We start from the raw sequence: 14174 nt of genomic DNA, 5'->3' as shown, positions 1-14174 counted from the left end.
CAAGCTCAGCTTACTATGAAGTCACAGTGTCACAGAACAGTTGAGGTGGGAAGGGCCCTCCCACCCCCAGAGGTCATCCAGTCCAACCCCTCCTGCTCAAGCAGGGCCACCTACAGCCAGCTGCCCAGGACCATGTCCAGACAGCTTTTGAGTATCTCCAAGGTGGGAAACTCCACAACCTCTCTGGGCAACCTCTGGCAGTGCTCCGTCACCCTCACAGGAAAAAAGCGTTTCCTGATGTACAGAGGGAACCCCCTGTGTTTCCATTTGTGCCCTTTGCCTCTTGTCCCATCACTGGGACAGCCTGGCTCCATTTTCTTTGCACCCTCCCTTCACGTATTTATACACATTGATAAGATCCCTCCCTCCCTCCCCCCTCAAGCCTTCTCTTCTCTAGGCTGAACAGTCCCAGCTCTCCCAGCCTTTTCTCATAGGAGAGATGCTCCAGTCCCTTCACTACCTTCACTGCCCTTTGCTTAACGCTCTCCAGTATGTCTGTGCCTCACTTGCACTGGGGAGCCCAAACTGGACACAGCATTCCAGGTGTGGCCTCACCAGTGCTGAATAAAGGGGAAAGCAAATCCATATAGTACTAGAGAGCTGACCTACCCTAATAGTTTACCATTCAATCAACTTTTATTTGCAAACCTGAGATGCTGTTTAAGTGAAAATTAACTTGTGAGTAAATCAGCAAACTTGTTTGCTGTTTGCTTACCTCAGTCAGCCTTTCTGTTAGTGTTTATATGGGATATCTTAGAACAGGAACTCAGTTTCCTCTTAGTTTTTCCATGGATGCTACTGCAAATAAGCACATAATGATAGTGTTAAGTGAAGGGGTGTGCACAGACACTTCCAGGGAGACGACATCCTCCTTTACTTCCTTTTTATGGGCACAAACTGCGAGGGATTTACTCCTGGAGGAGTTGTGGACTATCAAAGTACTCGGCTCTGTAATTCATGCTGCAGTAAACAAGATCCCTTTTTAGTGAAGTAGGCTTTCACTTACAGCAGAACTGCAGCAGCCCAAACCCATCTATGGGGCAAGGGTCCAGTAACAGGACAAAGCACAAAAGGTAAAGGAGGGGACCAAATAAACGTGAACATTAATTTATTTTCCCTCTGTTCACAGGCTGTGACTTGGCCCCCAGAGCAGACTGTATCCTCAGAATCTGCTCCCACCAGGGCTACTTTGGCAGACATCTCTCAGCTCTGTTCTCCTCCTATGTTCAGGAGAAAACCAGAACCATCTGACAAGGAGAGTCAGCCAGGGACCTACAGCAGCCTCCTGAGAGTAGAAGCCTGCTAGTGCACCTGTGGCAGGCGCAGTGGAGGTGGCACTGTCCTTGGCTGTAGCTTAATGCAGTGCACTGTTGCTCTGCTCCTCAAAGGTCATTTTGCCCAGCAGCTGGCTCTCCAGCTCCACATTGCTCACTGGCAGCTGGAAAAAGTTCATTTCAGCTGCCAAAGCGGCCATGGCAGAGGGGTCCTGGCCAAACTGTGCCCGGAGCATCATGTCCATTTTCTCCAGGCGCCGCTTGAGCCTCTTGGCCTCGCGCTCCCGGATGAGCCGAGCCTGTCGTTTCTCTGGGGTCTCATTTGCGCGTTTCAGTCGCATGGCTTCCCGGTCTCTCTGCAGCCGCCGCGCCCGCTGTTCATCTGTCTCTTGCATGCGCTGCAGGCGCTTAGCTTCTCGATCCCGCATACGCCTCACTTCCCGTTCTTCAGGTGTCTCATTGTCCCGCCGGCTCTTCTTGGCCGTGCGCTCCCGCTCCAGACGCTGCAGCCGCACTTCCAAGGGCTCATTCTGCCGACGAAGTGCCCACTTTCGCATGCCAGGCGTCTGTGCCTCCAGCAGCTTACGATAAGCAGCACAGTTATTGCACACTAGGAGGATGCCTGCAGGATACACAGGGGTGTGAAAGGCAACGTCCTTCCCCTCAACACTGGAGGGGCCCTCGCTCTGTGGTGCCGGCAGGCGATCTGCACTGAGCACCTCTGGCAGCTTCTCACTGGAAAGCAGAAAGAGCAGAGAGTCAGAGACTTGGTGCTGAAGGAAGAGTCCCCATCTCAGACTGCCCAGGGGGCTGCAATGAACAGTGCCCCTACTACAGCCCATGACAGAGGCCTCTGCTAAACCATTCCTGCCCACAGACATGTCTGAATATCTAAAATGAAGCAACATCGTATCTGGGGAGTAGGAAGCAGGTTAGCCCAGAGCTGGGTTGAAAGAGCGCAAGAGCAGGAACTAGCCAGCAAGGTGCTCCTCCCCATCATCTCTGGATTCCTCCTTTCAGCCTTATTCCACTGGTCAGTGGATAATCTTCCACCAGGCAGGACACAAACAAGGAACATTTTGGTTTCTGCCTGTAGTCCTGCTCTGGAAATGATGAACCCATCTGGGCAGTACAGACCTACTCTGATGGATTGCTGGGCAAGAGAAGCAGTTGATTAATTGTTCTCCAGTGACTGGAGATCCCAGTGCTTTCTGCACAGTTCTAGTTCTTCGCAAAACTAAGGAACACCCTTTTAGCAGCACAGCCCGTGGAGGTTTTAGCAGGTGATGCAGAGCTGCAGGCAGGAAGGGATTGAGGAAATCTCACTCACTGGGGGTGTTCACAGCTCTCCTACAGGCTTTAGTGTGTCCAGAGCCATGACTTCTGTGTCATTTAAGGCAACCCACCTCATCTTTGATGTGGGTACCCTAGCCCACTCACCAGCCAGGGTGACCCTGACCTGTTGAATGTGGCATGGCTGGTGAAGCGTGCTCCACACACTGCACAATTTGACAGCTGGTCCTCTGAGTGGATCAGGAGATGTCGCCCAAGGGATCCTGGTGAGCTGAGGGCTCTGCCGCATACAGGACACATGTAGCTCTTGGCGCTCACCACAGCTGCAGTGTGCTGCAAAACAACCACTAAGTTGTTAGTTACAAATTGCCCAGCTCCCTGCCTGGTCTGAGGCATGCTCAACAGGTAATGGCAAACCATTCAGTTCAGCCTCTCGGAACGGGAACACTTTACCACTAAACCTCTGTCTGACAGCTCCTAGACCAAGGTCAAGACATCTGGGGTATCACAGGTCATGCAGCAAGGACGAAACCTTTCTACAGCTCCACCCCAGTGCAAGAGAAACAATTAAGGCCAAAACACTTGGATCGTAAGACGTGACCCTTGTTTTCAGAAATGTATCTGAGGAGCTGCTATTGCTGGACAAAGCATGACAGGACTAACAGTAGGCAGGATGCTGGTGAGGAAGCACTTAGATGGAGACAGTCAGCTGGTGCAGGTAAGTGGCCAATTCAGTTCTGCTTCATTCCTTCTCTTACAAACTTTGATGTGCTGTGAAGAGAGTACTGACAACAAAACCTGTGAGATTCCAGCACAGATTTCCTGCAATACTGGAATCATTTCAAAGGAAGAACAGCTGTTTTCATGGGTGGGAACTGTGATAAAGGTACAAAATAAAGAACTGAGTAATTAGGAGGAGGGTTTATCATCTCACTGAATGATGCAAAAATTGCTTCCATGTTTAATCTGAAGGAACTGCCTGGTCTTAGCCTGCAACTGCTTGCAGAGACTGCCTTGGGATAGAGTTGTGTCTTCCAGATCTACAGACCAGTGCCTTGCTAATTCTTTCCCCAGGACACCCTCTGGACACAGTTTACTGCTGTAATCTTCCATCACAAGCTCAGTTCTGTGACTGCAAAGACCAGAACAAAGCCACCCTGTGCTTTGGGTTGTTTCTGGATTTGGGGCTTAAGGGGGCTTGAGGGGCTTAAGGCCAGAGATATCCCACAGTTTGGAACCATCCCATACCTGGTATACATGAGCAATGAGCTGCTCTCTGCTTCCACACTCCAGCTGGCAGAGGGGGCACTGCGACAGTCCCAGCATAGGGTCAGCATTCAAACTCTCAGACACCTACAGGGAGGAAAAGCCACTTTGTGTAAGGCACACAGATCCGCCCCCCCAGCCACCCCACCCTCCCTTAGTATCTAGTCAACCCTGCAGGCAGCCCTTGACCAGATCAAGCACTGTGTGCCCAGTCCCGCTGGGGCTGGTTTGTGTTCTTGCAGTCTGAAACTTGCTTTATGTAGCCTCCGAGCAAAACTCCTGCTGTCTCGGGGAGAACAGGCAGAGGCCTCATGGCCTCCACTTGCACCCAGGCTCTTGCCAGCGCAGTGGCTCTGGGAGGCAAGGGCTGCTCTGTAGCAGAAGGGAAGGGGAAGTCAGTCAGAGAAAAGCACTGGAACTGAAGGAAGGGGGCACGCTCTGCACAATCACCTTGGCCAGCCAGAATGGCAGTTTGTGCCTGCTATCTCCTGTTCCTGGCAGCCCAAGAGCTCTTCATACCCATTCCTCCTGCCAAGAGACATTTTTTGGAGGAGGTGGGAGGGAGGAAAAGATAAGAAACCATGATGGGGAGAAGAGGTGTTTAGACAGTATCCTTCTCTCTCCCTAGGAGGTTAAGGTGAGTGCAGAGCCAGTACACACTTGCCTCATTTTCTCTTGTCAGTGGGGTTCCAGCCACAGGTTGTTCTGCATTCTGTAATTCTTTCTTCACTTTCACCATTGAGCCATCCTCCTCCGATGTATGGGAAGAAACTTCATCCTGGGTGGTTTCCTCATCATCGCTGCCACCTGGAACATGCAGAACAGTTATTCCAAGTGTCAGGACCCTGAGGGCCCTCATAGGCCTTAATTGTCCTGACCAACATCACCTGGGGCCTCTACCCACACCCTCCGACCAGGGGCTCCATTTAAACTCAGGCTGGGGCACTGCAGTCCCTGAAGTGCTCTGCAGAGTTCCTACACCTAGCCTGTTATCCTGCCTTGCTTGTCAAACACTGGACCATCAGCTAGACCTGCTGCTGTTACCACCTTGCTCGAGTAAGTTGGGACTGCATGCTGGTGGTGAGGTGGTTGCCCAATCTGTTTTGTGGTGGTCCTTGGTTCTGGTCTTGCCTTGCCTTAGGGAGCAGCCCTGCTCTTGTTGTTCACTGACACTAAGTCTAGCACAGGAGCCAAGGGCTAACCCAGAGGAGGAGATGGGTAAGACGGTCCTCAGAGGACCCCCACAAGCTGTGCAGCACCTAGCCTCACCCCTTGTCAGTCTCCCCAGTCCACTACCTTGCAATTACTGGAAGGGGCAGAACTCACTGCTGCTGGAGTCAGGGTCTTGCAGTGGATGAATGGCTGGCCTTTGGTCCTCAAGAGCTCCAGGAAAGTTGTTTTTCATCATGGCTTGGCGGGCTTGTTCCTCCAGCCCTGCAAAGACTTGCTCCCCTGGCAGCCACAAGGACAAAGAGTCAGACTGGTGCCGTTCCATTGCTTTCACCACCGAGGCTTGCCAAAAACACAACAGGCGTGGGGCTGCTCACCTGCACTGTGCAGAACCTCTGAAGTCACCTCTCAGAAAGCATCTAAGTAACCTCTCTGCTTGCCTTCCTTTCAACACTACCCTCTTGTACCTGTTGATGTGAGTCCAGTCCCTGTGTCTAGAACAGTCTCACTAGTGGAAATGTTCAGCATCAGGCTGCTCGCTGCATATTCTTTATATGCCACTCCAGCCAAAAAAAAAAACCCAAACCCCTGTGAAATCCTGGCACGTAGCCAGGTGGCTTTCTCTGCTACCAAGCTATCTGCCAATAGAGCTATAGCACAGCTCTAGGTGGTGGTGGGGGAAGCCACTTAGGGATTATGACAGTGTCACAAATCGGACATAGTGGTACATGGCTCTTCTAAATCATTAAGTCCTATTGCCTGCTATAACAGGAAACTTGCATAAAAATAGTATCTCCCCGAGTGCCTGGTGCATCATCTGCTCTCCACAGTGACAATAAAACCAGGGGCTGTCCTTTGCATGCTCTGTCACCACCTTCTGTCCCAGGAGGACTGAGGACTAGCTGCCCTTCAAGAAGGTGTTCGTGCTCGGAGCTGGTGTTCTCCTGCTTACATGATGGGTAACTTGCTTCACTACTTTGCCTTGCCCAGGAGTGGCTCTGGCTAAAAAAATCTCAGTGACACTTCATATGCTCAAACCAGAAAACTAAGGGAATGAACCCAGAAAGCTGAGATGCTTGTTTAGGATAGCTTACAGTCTGTTTTGTTGAAAGATACTGATCACTAGTAGCTCAACTCAATAGGAGATGGCAAACACATTGAAAGAAGGCAATTATTTGTGCTTCTCTGATAGAAAACTTCTTATAGCAAGCCCTACTAAGGAGATGTTTTGGTTCCAAAGAACAACAATACAAGGCAACCATTAATTTTCATATTAAATCAAACAAATTACTTTGTTCCAGGTGTAGTTGTGATTTGCCTCTCAGTGGATGAGCTGGGAGTGCTTGGCACAAGGTGCTGAAGTTCCCAGCAGACTAGCTTTTGGGTTAAATTTCTCAACTGATTTGCAAGTTCTTAAGAACCACTCAAAGCATAAATGCAAAAATGCTAAGGAAGACGCAGTGCATTTTTCACATGAAAGTCAAAACGTAACCTTCACAACAAAATTGTACACAACTGGCATCAGTATAATCAGGGAATTCTTGACCCATTGATAGAGCACCAGTCCTGTTACAAGGTCAGGTACATTCCCACATGCTAACCCGTTTCAGCCAGCTTTGCCCCATATTCATACTCACACTGCCTTTCTGGTGCTTACCTCTCAATTTCTGGCAGTGCTTTAAAAAGCAGTAACTTATGGAAGATTTCAAAGACCTTCAGAAGTTTCACAGAGAGTGTGGGAGAAGAGTTTTAGTTCCCAGCATCCCCATGGAGGTTTCCAAAAGCATTTGAAGGCATTTATCACTCTGTTTCAGAAATGTGAGAGAGGTTTCTGTAGAGAAGACTTGAGAACACAATCCATGTGGGCTGAAGAGAGGTGCTGAGGAGCACCCTAAATCTATCTGTCACTGAAAGCAGTAGGTACTATTGTGATTGCTGTGACACCTATACCCCCATCAGAAGCCATTCCAGCACTGAATGGTCTTCATAACCTGGAGTGCTGCTTTTATGTCTGGATCACAACCTCACCTTAGTGGGACTGAGATACAGACTGTATGAACAGCAGACACTACAGAATTACAGTGCCTCCCCAAGAAGCAAATATCCACAAACCACCAGGATAAAAGCCCAGAGACCAAAAAAGCATCGCAAGACAAAGAGAAAGTATGGTGAAATGACAAAACCTACAGGACAGATGTCAAACTACAGTGGGAGACATGCTACCTGTGACAGAGTTACAGAATAGGATTCCCAAACACCACTGCAACTGCCAGTGGAAGCAGTTACGTGTTTGTTTTCCTCCCCCTTTCCCCTTCCAGATGGCTTACATTTCCACTGAGCAGCAGCCTGGAGTCTAATGGCAGGTAGGTTCCTGCTCAGGTATACAGTCTGTGCAGACAGCCTGCAGGATTTTAAAAGCTGTGATCTTTATGTGAGGTGACTGAGGAAAGAACTCCTCTTATCAGTAACACTAGCATCAATCACAACAACTAAGAGAGTGATCATGCCTGCCAATGGCCTTTCTGTACAACACACCCAGAACCAAGTTAGCATTGATTCAGCGCAGTGCAGAGCGCTATCAGCTTACAGACAGAAATGCAAACCGTTAACCAAACTAGTGCTGTTAGCAGACAGGAACTTGTGCATTCTCCACTAGCCTGTATCTAAAAGGCATCATGGGATGGGGAAAGACAAACTTTTAAAAATGCTATCTTTAGCTTATACACAATTTCTTACGTATTAAACTAATATTGTCTCCAAAAGAACTTCGGGAAGAGTATCCTCTTCATCTACTGATGGACTAAGTCCTACTTTGATGAAGCTTTAGAGCTTTAATGTTTGATAGGTACAGGGTTATACTTTTATTGTTTCTGCACACACATGCTCACATACAGACACTTACACCCCCATCCCACTTTGAATACATTTACATCCATTTGGAAAGGGAGTAAGACAGGCAACAGCTTTAGGATCACTGCTATAGGGAAAGGATGTTATGCTCAATATTGAATTCACAGACTCTTCTCCACAAGTTTCTTTATTAAATACAAAAAGGGCTGCAGACTGACCACAACACCAAAACAAATCACTGTATTTGTTTTACAAACAGCTAGAGATGTAGGACAGTGAAAGATCATACAAATGCCTCTGCTTTGCATTCCAGTTCTCCTCTCCATAATCTTGTACATGAATGGGATGCCAGGTGAGCAGCTGTGGAGGTAGGGGGCAGCCCTGCGGTACTGTGCAACAGGGGCAGTTACGACTGCTAGGATCTGGTGGTGTATCGACTTGGTAGCCAGAAATGATTTTTTTCCTGAGCCCTTCCCTTCTTGAACTGTATGAATGCAGGATAACTCTCAGGTGTTCTGGAAAATAAACACACAAACAACCAACCCCCACCCCAAAATCCACAAAACAAACTGAAAAGAAACTGCATCATTCCCCTGTCCTCCTTCCTAAACAGAATGGTCTCTCAGAGATGAGCCACTTTATTCCCTCCTTGTACATCAATTTAAAGTCCCTGTTCATGTAGGTCTTCTCTGTGTTCCTTTCCTGGACCTGAAATCTGCAAGTCTTTCCACCACTGTGGATCTAGTCCACCTGCCCCATCGCTATTCTGGGTTGTCCACACTGCTGTAGTGGTTACTGAAATGAAAAACAACACAATTGAAAGAGTTAACAACGGCAGCCCACAGAGCCCTTTAAGAACCAAGGATTTCGATGCAAGTAACATTTCTGCTCCGTTTTGAATGCTGAGTGCTATTTCTTGCAAGATACTTTCTCTTCAAACTGGGAGTATTATAGACAGCAGAATTCAAGAAACACTGAAGAGCACAGAATGTGTGTGTGTCAGGGGGAGAGGGAAGGAAGTAGAGGATTAATGGGATATTAGGACAATGATAAATAGAGCTAGGAAGTGGGAATTAATTTGACTAACAAAAGCTGTTCTCAAGAGCTCTAAAACAAGCATCACTTGCAAAGGGTACAAGAAAAACAGCTCATGGAACAGCAGGGAGAGAAAATAAAAGCACACACTAACACCTGCAGCGAATTTTTGGCAAGCACAAGAACAGTGAGTAGCCTGTAACTGATGGAGTGACAGTGCAGCAATGGATGGGCTTGAACGCAAGATCAGATGAATTGCTTAGAGAGATTTTATGCTTTAGACTCCGTGAGAAAATAAAGACCAAATTGAGCCAATTAAGATACCTCCACAGGAACAATGTAACTGCATTGTATTTTTCAATTCAATGTAGAATGGGCAATGCAATAAGTATATTCCAGCATTACAGTTTTATTTGTTACCACTTTGTCAGGTGTAAGTGTTTTTCATGCACCATGTGGCAAAGCAAAATTAATTTATTAAGAGCCAATTATGTGCTGCAGCCCAGCCAAAGGGGAAATGACTACAATTAAAACTGTAGAAGGACTGGCCATCATGCACAATGAGACTTTTGTGATAACAGTAATTTTTATCACCGTTTCTGTATTATTTTGAATTTTCTTACACATCAACTTCCATTTAAGACTGTTTTGACTTGCAACCACACAACTTCCCAGCCGGTCGCTCTGTATGCCAAACAAAGTGATTCCGTGCTAAGTGAGGACAGTCAAACCACGTTGTTGTGAGAGCAAGGTTAAATGAGGGCCATGCCAAGCCTGGAAAGTAACCCTGGAAAGAGGTGGCAACAAGCAAGCCAGGGAGAGGAAATCTGCAGCTGTCGCTTGTGCTAGTGAATCCAAGAAGGAAGATAACATGGAGTGGCCATGCAAAGAAGTAGGCACCTGCCTCCCACAAATTTGTCCGGTTAGATATTCACAGTGGTATTTATGCAAATCCAAAAAGCACTTCCCCAGCCCCGTAGCCTGCCAAATCAGACCCCAGCTGCAGACAACTGTGTAAAAAGCTGCATACCTGCTGTCCCTTTTATTCCTCTCCTCCCAACCACTTCAGTCCCTGTGAAGAAGTCTCAGTAACGTGTCTGCTCTGTCTCAGCCTGACTCCTCATTCTGCTGGCTCACCCAGTTCTTGGAGCTGATGCTCTCTCCGATTATCCTCGTCAGTGCACTGCATGGCCCTCCAGATACACAGCAGGCTAGGCAGACAGAGAAGTCCCAGCGATTTGGTGGTGTTCCTCATAAGACAGACAAGACTTTCCATCCCAAGGTGGAGACATCACCATTGACATGTTTCTTGTATCTTTCGGTCCCTTTATTTTCTTGTGGTCCTACTTGCTGCTCCTGATGGCTCCTGTTGAATAGTTGCTCTGTAGCAATGTACTGCATGTAAAGGAGGTGAACAGGTCCCAGAATTCCTCTCTATGGCATACCAGATGCCATAACTTCAACCTCATGCCCGCTGGTAGCATGTTTGTCAGATAACTTCCCCTGAGACCAAAACTGGAGATATAATCGCTTGTATTGCAGATAAAAACGCAATGTTCACTGTGAAAATAGTGCACAGCTGAACTCCATAATATGTATCGTTTTGTATATAATAGTACAAGCTTCTGAAGAACATAACCCTTACGTGGTGGAGTGCGGAAAACAGCCCGCCTAAACACCATGGAAACTCTACCTGCACCATTAGAGCTGTTGTACCCCCTGGTTTCCATACATGAAAGACCATGGCTCTAGACCAGGGGAAACAGTGTAAGTGCATGCCTTATATAAGTCTGATCTAAATGGCAGCAGTAATATCTGGGCACTCTCAGAAGCAAATGTGTGTGTACACAAGATGTGTTACTAGCATCATAGGACAAAACACAGGACATACCAAATTTCTGTAAGGAAGACATTTCCAAAGTCATTAATGTACTTTCAGGCAAATCAAAGCTATACTCTGCCCACTGTTGAAGCCAGCACCCAGAAGCAGGAATTGGAGAGCACAAGTCAGGGCAGATGCCAAAAGCCACGCCTCAAGACTCTTACGCTGGCCACCAAGGAAAGCTTTGTCAGTTCTCCTATGCCTAGCTCTAGCAGCCAATGGGGCTTCAAGTCCCAGACAGAGGTAATTCTTCCCAGTACACTCACTGAGTGTGCACAGTGTTAGGCTGTATCACATTGTATTTTCCCCTAGTACAGAGAACAGCATGCATAGATTCCTGTTGCCGTACCCATACAAAAAGGCGGCACAGAGAAACACAGAGACATGCAAGCCAGCAGCATCAGCAAAGTGTGGCAGTGTTAGGGCTGCAGCAGTCAGCTCTCTGTCCCGTACTCCTGACAGCTACTACAGCTTAGCAATACCTAGGGCCCTCTCATCAGCCTTGCTTTCACACGTCTACAGAAGTGGAAATTTGTTTTCCTCACTCCAGCCCAAATTCCAAACATGTCTCCAGCCACAAAGCTGGGTATGTACAAGGGCATAGCTTCAGCCCTCCCAACTTCCCTCTGCTGCAATCAGTCAAACAAAAGCCATATATGTGCAGTTTCCCCTTTGCAGCCAAACATCCATATGTGTCTCCCAGCTCCACTAACATCTTGCTGTAGCGTGCCCAGAAGAAGTGCTGATGTACAGCATCTTCAGCCCTTCCACTATCAAACAAATGCTAGGGTCTTGACAATGCTGGAGAAACAGAGATCTTTCCTATCAGGTCAGCTCAAAAATGATCTGACAGATAGCAATTATCTGTCCAGTAAATTACTTAGCCACTGCCCATTCCCTGCAAGGAAAGAGCAAATGGGTTTATTTACATTATCTAGTAGGAAACTGAGGTACAGTGAGCTTCAGTTACATGTCCAAGGCCAGTCAGTTGAGTCTGTGGTAGGGCAAAGATCAGAACACAGGACTTCTGGCTTTCAGCCACACACTCAAACCACCTTGCCTAGAACTTTCTTTGCTACCCAAGATGGGTCAGAACCCTGAAGTCACATTTCTTAGTATACTAACTTGCACTTGTGACAGTGTGAATGCAAAGCACAGCTACAGGCCCTGCACATACACACCTACCTTTACAGCATTAGTTGTTTGTTCAAGCCTGTCCCTGTCCTGCCATGCCAGGACACAGCCAGCTCCCCTGATGCACAGAGCTCAGTTTCTCTTCTCACAGTCCCTAAGATGAAACGTGAGTAACCACCATTCCCCCACAAACTGTACTTTTTCCATCACTCCCCTCCTCCCCGTCTCGCTCCACAACAAACCAGCTAGAACAAGGATCCCACAATGCTGTGTAATATAATACTCACAGTGAACTTTGTTAGGAGTGGTCTGTTTCCGACGGGACATGTTTCCTTGACCTGGGAGCACAGAGTGTTTGTTCCCTCAGCAGAGGGCTCACCTGAGAAGAGAAGAGCCTGTCACACACACCATCGGAACCTCCTGAGCCTCTGGCCAAAAGCAGATGGCTGTCTCAGGGGCATTCCCCACCCTTCTGCCTACAGGGCTCGTTCTGCATCACCACAGACGTATTCAGTGCCAGCATCCAACACGATCCACAAGCATTTCACAAAACACCCTGTACAGGCAGTCCCACCCAGTTCTCAAGCAAAGTTGTAAGCAATCCTGTCCCCAACATACAAAAAGCTAAGAGTGCCCCACTTCAAGAGTGACTGCCATCTCAGACCAAACACCCTTCTCCCTCCTGTCCATTCCCACAGCCGATAGGGCAAGAGCCTAATCAAACCTGCAGACCCTGCCCTATCCCTGGCCCCCCATCCAGAGAGAGATTGAGAGGACACAGGCCCCCCCATCCCGAAGGCTGGCATCAGGCACAGGATAACCCAGCCCAGGCAGACAAGGAACCAGCTGCCCTACAGTCACAAGGGACGGTGCGGCCAGCCAGGGACAGGTCTCGGCCCAGACAGATGCCCCACAAAGGGACTGACCTCACCGCCCTTGCAGACAGGCACAGGGAGAGGGAAACAGTGGGGCTGCTGTGCTCTCCCTGCTGCCAAGACCTCCCTGGGCAGGCAGGGCCGGGGACAGGCAGGTGGGGACGGACCACCCGTGCCCCACCTCACAAGTGAGGGATGCACCCCCCTTGCCCCTCGCAGGTGGGGACACGCCGACCCCCTCAAACTTCACAAGGGGGGAAAAACATTGACTTCTGGTTTTCAGACTGACAGAGGAAGAAATCAATCCCAACAGTCCCCTCAGACAGACAGACAAAAGGAGGAGCTGAACCCACTTCCCCCCAGATAGACGGACACGGGCCCCCGTCAGCCTCCCACCCACAGACGGATCCAGCCGGCCGTCCCAGCACACGGGAGGCGGCTGAAGGAGGGATCCAGCCCGCAAGCGGACGGATACACAGACAAACGGACCCCGCTCCCCTGGCAGAGGGACGGACGGAGGAACCCAGCCCGCGCCCCCGAGGATGCCGACGGACCACCGAGGGACAGGGTGGACAGACAGATAGGCCCGGCCCCCCCGCAGGCAGAGGGACCGACGCTGCCGCCCCTCAGGCGGACAGCGGGATCCGGCCCGCCCCTCGCGGGCGGACGGCCCCGGCCCCCGGCCCGGCCCGCCTTACCCGGTCCCGCTGCAGGCGCCGGGGAGCCGCAGACAGACAAAGGGCCGCCGGACAGACAGACGGGCAAGATGGCGGCGGCGCCAGAGCGCGCGGCGCGGGCACGGGCGCGGGCACAGGCCCGGCCCCGGGAGCCCCCGGCACGGCCCGGCCCGGCCCCGGGAAAGCCCCGGCCTAGCAGCGGCAGTGCTGCGCTGGCTGTCGAAGACCTCGCCGGCAGGCCCCAGGTGCCGCTTTTCCATTCTCGGAAGCATCTCACCTGTTTTTCATGGGTCCGTCCCCGCCAGCAGCTCCTGGCCGCCCGCAGGAGTTCATCCGTGCCAGCTGCGGGTCTGGCGTACCCCGGCGGGCAGCCTGGGACGCAGCGCCGAGCCCCGGCCCCCTCCGCTGGCAGCTGCCTCTCCTCACGCCCGGGCCGGGAGGCGGCTGCCCCTGCGCTACCCGAGCTCACCAGAATCTCGCTGACCCTGCAAGGTCAAAAATCACGCTCTTACTGTTAATTTAGAAGCCGCCACGTGCGCTACGAACTCATGCACCCGTTTAGAAATGAACCGCGGCACGCCGCGGAGCGGGGGCCTCCGGGCTGCTCCCCCCCGCGGGCCAACGGCAGCCCCGGAGCAGCCGCCTCCGCAGGGCCCTGCGGGCACCGCCTGGCCCTGGCGCCGGGCCGGCTTACCCTCGGGGCTGCGCCGCCCCGGAG

General features: G+C 50.3%; 1 protein-coding gene across 2 annotated transcripts; it reads right to left on the bottom strand.

The window, feature by feature from the left end:
* Positions 1-1014: 1014 nt before the first annotated feature.
* Positions 1015-13833, bottom strand: ZNF821 (zinc finger protein 821). Of its 2 annotated transcripts, XM_059824907.1 has the most exons (7): positions 13734-13833; positions 12192-12283; positions 5160-5285; positions 4498-4640; positions 3816-3920; positions 2734-2900; positions 1015-2009 (listed from the first exon to the last, which is right to left on the bottom strand). In XM_059824907.1, exons 2-7 carry the CDS (start codon positions 12229-12231, stop codon positions 1355-1357), a joined length of 1236 nt encoding a protein of 411 aa, XP_059680890.1. In that variant the 5' UTR covers positions 12232-12283; positions 13734-13833; the 3' UTR covers positions 1015-1354. The 2 variants fall into 2 exon arrangements, with proteins under 2 accessions (XP_059680890.1, XP_059680889.1); XM_059824906.1 differs by lacking the exons at positions 12192-12283; positions 13734-13833 and having other exon boundaries at positions 5160-7047.
* Positions 13834-14174: the final 341 nt, after the last annotated feature.

This window comes from Gavia stellata, chromosome 15 (genome assembly GCF_030936135.1).
Source record: "Gavia stellata isolate bGavSte3 chromosome 15, bGavSte3.hap2, whole genome shotgun sequence".
Classification (NCBI taxonomy): Eukaryota; Metazoa; Chordata; class Aves; order Gaviiformes; family Gaviidae; genus Gavia; species Gavia stellata.
The sequence above is the reverse complement of the archived record's forward strand: the minus strand, read 5'-3'. Positions and strand labels throughout refer to the sequence as shown.